Consider the following 11173-nt stretch of genomic DNA (forward strand, 5'->3'; position numbering starts at 1 on the left):
GTGTGTGTGATGGTCTGTTCTAAAAGTGTGGTAAGTGTTTCCTTTGCCAGGTCGCTGTTGATGGAGGTGAACAGTGCTGTTACGTCGAATGAGATCATTGTTTAAAGATGTTGTGCAATTTGCATTAACAGTAGTAGAATGTAGCTTTAGATCCATAACTTATAATCCAATGAGTACTTTAACTTTGACACATTGAAGTGAGAAAAATGCTATTGTTGTCAGCAGGGACAATTTTTATGTACTTCTCTTGGTGGAAGAATTGATAACATGGAGATCATTTAATCTACTCACTTGCTCATTTCTTCACAAGTATGTACAAATGTGATTTTAAAAAAAGGCAATATTTTACAGAGGAATTGAAATGGTTTGGTCTTGACCGGGAGAAATCTGGTGTAAGAAAACCTTTTCTGAAAGGAATAGTTAGTCATTGCCTGAAGAATGCATGAGAAATGGAGGTAGCTTTTAATCAGACATAAAGAGCACATTGAATATTGGGTGACTGACTGTTTTGCTGTATGCATTTGTGATGATTTTCTAGTATTAGGTCAACATTCTATAAGTACTTACACATGATAAACAGCATGAATAGTTCGTGCGTACATTGCTCAAGACTTTTTTCAACAACACTTGTAAATTCTACTCAGGGCCCATGATCAATACAAGCACAGAAGTAACACAAAGCAGTTAAGATTATTCATCAGAAATGTTTACACCTCGTTTTCCTAAAATGACTTTAGGAAAATAAGTTAAATTTGTTGACACCAGTATCCCCAGACTACATTGTGCCATTTCCACATAACATGAAATGAATAAAAAAGCCAAGCCATTCCTCGTCCTATCAGAGTTTGAAGGAATAAGTAAGAAACGTGGCAGTGTAACAATAAAACCTTTTGCATATTCACCTCAGTAAACAAACTGCGCTGAGCCTGTTTTGTACTCTGGAATGTATTTTATTCTCAAAACGCATGGAGTATATCTTTAAGTCTGCAGAATAAAGTGCATAAACCTGGCAATTGACACTGTTTGATGGAGGCTCAGCAGGGTTGATAATGTGTAGACTTTCCATAATGATGGAATTAAGACAGGAGATGAATAGTTTGATCATTTCCTAACTTTCAATTCAAAGTTATATCCAGGAGATGGGTCAAAATATACGTTTAGACTTTAGCTGTTTTACTTTGAAAATCTACCTTTATCAACATCACAATTGAAAACCTTGAATATTTCAGATTGTTACTAATTTCCAATGACAAAACAAAATTAAATTAAGAGTTTGAAGAATTAGGAGAAGATCCATTTGTGCAGCTGCCTCTCTGTTCAGCAGTTCAACTGTTCAAAATAAAATCAAATTAACTTTTTTGTCAAGAACAGGTACCTTGCCGAGACACTGTTTCAATCACAATGCATAATAATATTGTTATGAAGTTTTATACTATGGATTACATTTACTTCTAGAATTAAAGGTCACTGTTCATTAACTTTGCTTCATACTCCATTTTGTGCTTTGAATAACCCTGCATTTGGTCTACATTCATGTAACTTTATAAAGTCGGTACTTCTTTTACTGACTAAAAATATGTACAAGAGTTTTGGAGATTTGAACTCTAGTCCTGCTAATATTAATTCATATTATATCTTTTAAAGTGTCAACTTTTATTAAAATTTAATATGCCTTTATCTCTGTATAGTAGACTAGATATAACTTGAAAAATTATATGAGTATGTTAAATATAAATTCATTGAAATTTAAGAAATCCCTTGTTCCAAAGGTTATTTAAAGTAAACAGCACTTGTACTGCCAGTTTTCTGTTAATTGTTCACATCAGAAGTGAGATTATTGTTATAAATTCCAGGACTGGCCAGTTTATTTTTTATTGTTCTAATCTTCTGTTATCTTTAAAAGTATTAGGCATAAAACATCATCTGCAAGCTCTTAACATGACTGACTGAAGAAAAAAGAAAGTAGCTGTTTGTAAAATAGGCACAGTCCTTAGTGCATTTTGAGGGTGTATGCATGCTATACGACAAAACTGTTGTTGTGAGGTGCAGAATGCAATGTTTAAGCTTTCAAACCACTTAATGACAAAATGCAGCACAAAGTGGTATTCAATATCCTATATTCATCTATTGATACTTCTATAATTTGTACTGACTAAAAACGCTGAGGTCACATTCATGAAACTACAATGACTTTGCATTGAAGATATCTCTACAGTTACTAGATTGAACTGTGCATTGGAGAGGAATATCATGACACTTTGGAACTAATGACAAGTGGAGTGTACCTGCTTTAATGCAGGGAAAGGTAGAATCCAATCTGTGTTCAATACAGCTCAACATCCAGAAATAGGGTATTTCACCATGTATTCATGGTTTTTTCAGTGATGTTTGTTGGATAATAAATATTGGCAAGGTCACTTGGAGAACTCTCCATCTCTTTAACTCATGGCGTGGGATCTTTTATCATTTAGCTGGGAAAGTGAAGGTGAGGATGTGCTGACTGTGGGGGAAGGTTGGTTAACCATCTCATTAGTGGAGCAGTGTTTCTTTAGTACTTCACCAGCGTGCTATCTCGGATTATGTCTCCAGCTGTGGCTTTCAGTTTGAACCACGGCCTTCTGCCTAAGTGCTGCCACTGAACCAAGGCTAGCACTGCATTCAATAGGGGTTGAAGTTTCCGAACTTGACCCCTTGCTGAGTTGATATTCTCCAATACCCATGATGTCTGTAGGTAGCACAACAGTCCTTTGCATTGAAATACCAATATTTGTTATAACTGTTGCATTATTTTACCACATTTTAAATGTGTACTACAGTTTTCTGTGGTCAAACCACTGGTAAGCAATATAGTTTCTTGTCTTCCTCTGAAGATAACGGAGGGGCAAGTTACTTACCTATTGTCCTTATTCTATATAATTATTTAGCATCAGTGCAACTCTAGTCCTCTCTATGCGCGGCTGTTGTAATGATTTCAGTCATTTTAATTTGATATAACTTTTCTGTATTGTTATTGGTATGTGGCTGTGGTTTTGTTCAAGCAGACACAATCGGACGCTAGTTAATATGAACTAAACCACAGTCAAAAGAATGTAATCTTTGAGAGGTTTTCAATTTTCAGCCTTCTTTGGATATGTGTCTTCGGAAACAATCAAACCGTTAAACATATTTTCACCTGTAGTTAAATAGTTCAAGGTGACATGTATTCTCCAGTAGTACTTTGTAAAATAAAACCTGACATTTTCTGGATATATTGATGTTTGAATGATGAAGATAGCAGCAGTATTTTCAGTGTGGTTTTAAATGTAAACACATGTCTTACAACTTTATCTGAGTTAATTGTTGCATCTTTTCATGCTGCAGGTCGCGTTTCTTTCTTCACATCTGGTTCAGAAAATCTTCATTACGTGGAAAAGGTAGAGTGGGGTACAAGATATGCCATCACAGTGTCATTCAGTTGTGACCCTGCCCATGCCATTGAAGATCCTTCTTTATCATAGACTGATTGGGGCCTTGAAGAACAACTCCTAGAAATAAACTGCCAAAAACAAAAACAAGTAAATCAGTTATACACTCAAAAATATTGATTTTTAAGTTAGATTGAAAACCAAATATGGAGGAAGTATTACACTATTGAAAATTGGCTTGGATCCATGGTCATAGAGCTTTAACTGTGTTCCTGAACTAGTTTCTATTTAAAGTTTTTTTTTTATTAATGTTATAATGCTGAGTGTCACTGTCAAATTATATAAACACCAAATGTCTTTATGCAATTATGATATGACAGCGAAACATGACATTTAACATTGCTGTTCAATTGATATTCATGAGTTTGTTGAAAGTGTTAACTGGCTGAGTATTATCTGGTAATATATTGCTGTTAGAACCACATTTTGGACTTCTATTAAGCTATTTCAATTCTTTAATCAGAGTATCAGGTATTTGCTTTTTCAAATTAAGTGTGGTCACCTTTCAGATGTTTATTCATTAAAAATGACATCAGGTTGTCATTCCAAATCTATTGTGAAGCCTTCAGGTCAGGATCAGTTCCTGCAACAAGTGCCATATTTGACCTCTGTCAGTGTTTGTGCCAGAGTAGATTTGCTGAATGAATCTGAGAATAATTAATGAGTGTTTAGTGTCTAATGTTTGACGCTCTACTTAATTAATTCAAGTTTTCCTATATGAAACAAACCCATGTTAAATAAATCTTTTCAAACAGTCCTGCCAACAGCCTGAGCAATTATGTTCTTTATTGAAAAGTATTTAACTCTCCATTTACCACATGATAATAAATAGGTAGTGGCCCCTTCATACTGTTCTCTTTCCCTAATTCTGTCTATACAAGACTAACATCAGAATAATCTATCCAGGCAGTTACATAGTTTCTATATTTAAGAATGACAGCAGCAGTGTAGTTGCTGTCTCTTTGAGTTTGGCATTAAATTTTTAAAAACTCATTCATGGGATGTGGACATCGCTGCCTAGGCCAACATTTATAGACAGTCCCTAGTTGCCAATGAAAAGTTGGTGGTTAGTTGCCTTCTTGAGCTGCTGCTTAAGGTAGAACCACAATGCTGTAAGGGAGCAAATCAAGTCAGGATGGTAAGTGGCGGGGAGGGGAATTTGCAAATGGTGGCGTTCCCATGGATCTGATGTCCTTATCCTTCTAGATGGAAGTAGTTGTGGGTTTGGAAGCTGCTGTCTAAGGAGCCTTGGTGAATTTCTGCAGTGCACATTGCTGTGACTGAGTGTTGGTGGTGGAAGAAGTGGATGTGAGGCCAGTCAACAGACTGTTTTGTCCTGGATGGTGTCAAACTACTTGTGTGTTTTTGGAGCTGCACCCATCCAGGTAAATGAGTATTCCATCACATTCCTGACTTGTGCTTTGTAGATGGAGGATAGACAGAAGTGATATTCATTTCAAGGAAAGGAACAATTCCACTTTGGTGCCCAAGCATTTCTAGCTCAGATAACTCTGGAACAGAATTTCTTCAATGTGACATCCAAAGCACACCTGTTGGATAAGTTAATAATCTACACTTCCATGACAAGTTCAACCTATGGAGAATAATTTGTAGTTACATGAGAGTAAGGGGCTGGACTCTAGTCTACTAAGACCCAGGTAGAAGCTGACTTATTAATTTCATATCAGATATTTTAAAGCACCAGAAAAGATTTTCATCTGAAATTTAGCAAAGTAAGAAATGCCCTCCTTAAAATCTTTAAAGATATTAATACCTTGATCATCAACAACTCCATTGGATACACAATGGCATTTGAAGAGCTTTTAACTCCTAACCTACTGGTTTCATCTGTTGCTAAAATGCCCCAGTTACCCGACATCCACACATATTGAATGTTTTAACCAACTGAATTAATTTGGCATCCAACCTTTTTACATGTGGTTATATATTGGTACCATTTTTTAAATTTGATACATTTTTGCATCTGTCCTGATGAGTGCAAAATGAAATGCTTTTGATGATAGACCTCTTTCTTTTGATGATATTCATTGAACTCTTTATTCAGAGATTCTTTCATGCCGAACTTGAAGTATTAAACATCACTTATTCTAAATACATTTGTGTTGAATTCAACCAAACATTAGGCAGGTAAGAAAATTTCAATTTCCTCGATTGTATTTTCTTCGAAGAGAAAATTTATTCAAGAAATTAGGTTTGTTGATTCTGAATATTTAGCTTCAATTTCACTACTTTGATTTGAGTTCAAATCAAGCATCAGGTTTAAAAGATTAATTTATTTGCTTAGTTTTGTAATTATTACTTTGAGTAGTCATGGAAAGACTCCAGCAGTTAGAAAACACTTAATAGCAAGAAAATATAGCTCCTCAAAATACTTTCTCTTTTTAGTGTAAACTCTCAGTTATTTGTGAAAAAAAGTAAAATAAGAATTTCGAGAAGCCACCTTGTCTAGTTAAATGGAAATATATCCAGGATTGATTCCAGAATCAAGATGGGTTACCATTTAAAACTGAAAACAAACATAACAAATGTTTTAATTGGTTGTAAGAATTTAACTTTTAACAGTTGTAAAAAGCAGATTAAGTAATTATTTATAAAAGTGAGATGTCATGGAAACCAAATGTTTTTGCAATATATGTGATAGTTTATTAAACACATACAGTAATCTAAACTTCATTTCTTCCCACTGGCAGCATAAATAGTTGTTACCCTGTCAAAAATGTAACTGCTTAGTAGAAACACTGAAAAATTCAGCAACATGCAAATACTTAGTGAAGCACAATTATTTGAGATGAAAATGAACCAGCACACAAGTGTTCTAAAACAAAAATACTGTGCTATTTTCAGTGTTAGTATGACTTACTCACTATCCTTAAATTGGGGCTAGCTAAAATCTCTATAGATTCCTAAAATGAAAATGATAACCAAGATCATCTCCAGAGTTTGATAAACAGCACAGTAAGGATAAAATTATGCATTGGATAAGGAAATGAAATCTGTCTTCAAATGAAGATACATTTCAAGACTCAATAAAGATTCATCGCCAGAGCCAGCAAACAACTAACAATCAAACTACCTTCTCTACAAGTGGTACAATAGATCTTTCTGATGGTTGACTAAATTACAAATGTAAGGAAGTCCTGCTGCAAATATGGGTATCTGGGTTAAAAGTAAGAAAATATAGTAGAAGGTAAGTCGTGATTCTACTGAGTGGCAGAGAGGGATTCACTGACCGATCTCATCTTCTATTTTGTGCATTCAGCTGTCAGTTAAATACTGGGATCACCAAACAACTTTTATGGACTGCCAATTCTCAGAATAGTCGGGGCCCAATTATTCTCAAACATCAGCCTAGACTGGGCCGTCCTATAGTGGAATAATAATAGGAATGTTCCTAGGCTTTAAAGTATAAGTTGCCTTTGGAAAAGGTTTAGTGGTTTTTAGTCATTTGTTATAGTACAAGTTTTCAAATACATTCTCAAATATGAAAGCAGCATGTGCGTATGTAGCAAGACCTGTGAAACATTGGCTTGAACTGATAAATAACATGTAACAATCAGGTCACACAAGTGCCAGACAAAGACAGTCTCCAAAAGGGAGAATGTAACCATGACCTGTGACCTGTGGCATTATTATCAATGAATCTCCCACTATCAATGTTCTGGGTGCTTCCATTGACATGTCATTAAATTGAACCAGCCAAATAAATATTCTGGCTACAAGAGCAGGTCTGAGGCTAGAAACTTTCCAAAGCTTCTTCAACATCTATAAATCCCAAATCAGTAGTGTTTTGGAATGCTGTCCACTTAATTGGATGTGTGGTTCCAACAATACTTGAGAAGCTCAACACCAAGCAGACAAAGCAACTCACTTGACCAGAACCTCGCCCACATCTTCAATATTTACTCTTTTCACCACTGACACACATCAGTAGCAGCAGTTTGTAGCATAGTATATATAATAAATTACTTTAACAGTACCTTCCAAACCCACAGTCACCACACGTAGAAGGACAAGTGCAGCAGATAAATGGGATTACCACTACCTGCAGGAACCCCTCAGGCTGTACTCTGACTCAGAAATATTGGAATTTATTTCCTAAGAGCACTGTGGGTGTACCTACACCAGATGACCTGAAGTAGTTTCTGGAGGTAGCTCACCACTGCTTTTTCAAGGGCATTAAGGATGGGCAACATATGCTGACATTACCAGCAATGCCACATCTTTTAAAAGGATAAAGTGGAATACTGTGTTGCTCATTTAGCTATTAACTGCAAGTTTGAATCACTTCAGTTGAAGGTCTTTATGGAGATTAAAATATGCTACCAATTTTGCGTCTTCATCCTATTGTGTTTCTACCTTCAGTCTTCAATTTCCATCTATTTTTATCTTCAACTGTATTTGAAAGAATATGTTCCTGATGCTAATATACAAAACTAGTGGTATGATTTACTTTAGAGGTTTGACTTCAAGGTTATCTTTAGTTGTCCGCTTTCTAGCGGTTGACACGTTTCTACTCCTTTAACTAAAAATAACAACACTCCATTGAGTTGTCTTACATTGAGTCTACACTTTGGAATAAATAAAGTTATGTGCATAAAGGAGAAATGGGAATTGGCAATAACCTTTCAAATGTATCACCGTTTTCAATTAATTAAACCTCACCTAATACTTCATAATTTGTTAATTCTTGCTGGCTGAATGTTTCAGATTTTGAGTCGAGGAATACTTAACAAGCTTTCCATGATTAATCCCACAAACAGCCTGTCACAGGAGGAAACAAATTATGCCACTCAGACATTTGAACGTTTCATAAAAATCCACCTGGCAGCAGATCCTCCATTCTCCTTCCACGTTTATGGATTAAAGCAAATAATGCAGAAAACAACACACACGGTACTTAATGATTCATCATCTCCTCAGCTGTAATCTTGTCATTTGCTTCCTGTTATGGCAGGGAACCTGTCATTACAAAATTGATGCTAGTTTTCATAAAATGGAAAGAACATTTAAGAAATAATTAAACCCCATATTTTACACTTGAAAAGCATGAATCAGGCATAATCTATAAGTCTTTCACTGTTGAACAACATGATACAACAATTCTGTTTTAATAAATCAACCAAGGTTAATTCTGTAAAGTTTATTTTTGGGTTACATTCTATTGTAAGATAAAATACTTCAAAAGATACTGGAAGTGTTTAGTTTGAAGGATTCTGGAGGAAAGTTACACACATTGTACAAATCTACATTGGTTTAAAAATTGCACAATAGAGTTGTTTTACTTTGCACCCAATTATTACACAGGCGCAAAGGATTAAATGGGTTTTAAATAACATAGGTGAAAGATAATTGGAATTTGCTTTGCTACACGCCATCTTCAGATTCAAATTAATCAACTCCAAATTGTGTTTCGTATATTGACCTTTCGAAACTTGAAGCCAAGTGTCTGAAGGATGCATGAGTCTGGTTGGTGAGTGGAACCTGGGAATCCAAGTAAGTCAGACATTCTTTATCGAGAGGAAATGAAGTCATTTAAATTAAAATGCAATAATATTGTTTTATTTACTGACAGACTGTTCAATCAGTCCAGAAATCAGATATTCTGCAACAATGACAACCTTTTTTAATAAATATGAACTCGTTGTGGTATTAATTTAAAAAAAAATATTCTTTGAAGCACAAATTTGAGTGCAATCCAAAGGGACCTGAAACATAACAATTACGGAAGTGAACAAAAATCAACTTGATTATTTGATTACTTCCATGCTGTATAAATGGTTTTATATCCATTTTGGTGATACTTTGCCCTTTAGTTTTGATATTCACATTGATACACAGGTGAGGGATATCTATGCTGGGTCTGAATCCAGCCAACAATATAATTCAGTACTACTCCAATTACATAGAACTCTGACCATGTCTCATTTGAACAATTGTGTTCAATTTTGAGTGTCTAATGTTACAGGATCAACTAATCTCGGAGAAAGCGAATTCACTCAGATGATCTCTGCAATAGACCAACTTGACTCTAATATGAAATTGAATCATCTTGAGTTATATCCTCTGAGGATGAGAATTTTAAGCGAGATTGCTTTAAGATCATTGAATACAGCTAGTGAATGATTTTCCTCTAGTCAAAGAATCAAGAACAAGCAGCCTTAGATCTAAGATTCTGATTCAAGGTAGTTGGATGCGAATTCAGAAAATACCTGTTCCCGACATGTTAGATCATAACAATGATAATTGTGCAAAAAGGCAAAGCTGAAGTAAGGAAATAAATGAAAAATGTACATGGAGGAGGGTTTATTAAAGGTTTGGGAATAGTCTGAGAATGTATGACTAAATCCTTTGATGCCATGGTTAATTAAATAGGTGGGGAAGGCTTGATGGTCCAAAAGGTTCTCTCTATAATTACCATCCAATGTTTTGCCTGCTACACAAATAGCACTTTTTGATTCCCACTATCATAGCCGCATTGAGTGCACTATAACTTATGCCCTATTATGGGTTATCTAGTGAAAGCTGAATAAGTTTAATTTACTCAGGAGCCTTCATAGTTGGCAGAGAAATGGGATTTTCATGTCATTGTTCTCAAGGAGGTCTGAATTTAAGTCTCAAATATGGGAGGACAATGTGCTTGTCCTCTGTAATAGATTTTGTTGAAAAATATTATATGATTTTTTTTAATGTTGAAGCTGTCCCATTGATATTGTGCCAAATACATTCCGTGATGTGACTCAGGACCATACAGAGAAAACGGTGTCATGGTTGATTTCTGATCCCAGCTCAGCAAACCAGTCTCCACCAAGAGACTGTTCTCAGGAAGGGGGTGTGGGGAAGTGGGAGAAGGAGGAGGAACAAATATCACCCTACGTTTATGCCTCTCTTTGCAATAAACCAATACCAATTAGGTGTGTGTGTGTTGACTGGACATTTTCTTGTATTTTCAAGGTCACCCTTGTATAATGGCTATTTTGAGTGAGGAACTAAAAGGCTGATGATGCCTTAGTGAAAATGAACTGGTCACTAGCAGAGAGGAATAAGCTCTAAGAAAATAAGAGGACAGTGGAGGAGAGAGAGAGAGAGAGAGAACCTGCACAGTTGCTGCCTTTGCTGTTTTTGAATTCATGTGTCGCTGGACATCGGAGTGCATCTGGGAAAATTAACAAACAGTGAATTTCACAACTAATCTTGGAGGAACCAGTTTGGGGGAAGTTAACAACACAGAATCAGATAAGTTAATTGTTGTTTTAAGTCTGTCCAAGAGAAAGGCTGTATTAGTGAGTACAGTGGGTTCTTTCTTGATTATATGTTTTTGGAGATAAGTCTCTTGATTAAACTTAAAATATAAGCCATAGCTATTAATTTAACCAGGTGCAGTGTTTTGTAGAGGAATAAGAGGGTCTGTAGATTGTGAAGGAGCAAAAATGGCCTTTGCAATGATATGTACTTCTTGTCAGATGTGGGAGTTTAAAGAGAGTTTAAGGGTTACTGCGGATTATATCTGCCATAAATACTGTTGGATGCAAATTTTATCAGATCGAGTGGATCGGTTGGAGAGACAGATAGAAGTGATGAGGAATTTGCAACAGCAACAGTATGTAATGGATGACAGTTATAGGAAGGGGGGAAAGTCTCAGATACATTCACATAGATGGGTTAACTCCAGGAAGGGTAAGAGAGGTAGG

General features: G+C 35.6%; 1 protein-coding gene across 2 annotated transcripts in view; it reads left to right on the forward strand.

The window, feature by feature from the left end:
• Positions 1 to 7691, forward strand: part of uts2r2 (urotensin-2 receptor 2) — a 144741-nt gene extending 137050 nt beyond the window's left edge. The window contains exon 8 of one of the 2 annotated variants that reach the window (XM_043714606.1): positions 3361 to 7691. In XM_043714606.1, coding sequence (XP_043570541.1) covers positions 3361 to 3417 — 57 coding nt within the window. In that variant the 3' untranslated portion in view covers positions 3418 to 7691. The remainder of the gene's footprint in view (positions 1 to 3360) is intronic. The other variant, XM_043714605.1, reaches the window with a different exon arrangement.
• Positions 7692 to 11173: the final 3482 nt, after the last annotated feature.

Source organism: Chiloscyllium plagiosum, chromosome 24 (genome assembly GCF_004010195.1).
Source record: "Chiloscyllium plagiosum isolate BGI_BamShark_2017 chromosome 24, ASM401019v2, whole genome shotgun sequence".
In the NCBI taxonomy this organism is placed as follows: Eukaryota; Metazoa; Chordata; class Chondrichthyes; order Orectolobiformes; family Hemiscylliidae; genus Chiloscyllium; species Chiloscyllium plagiosum.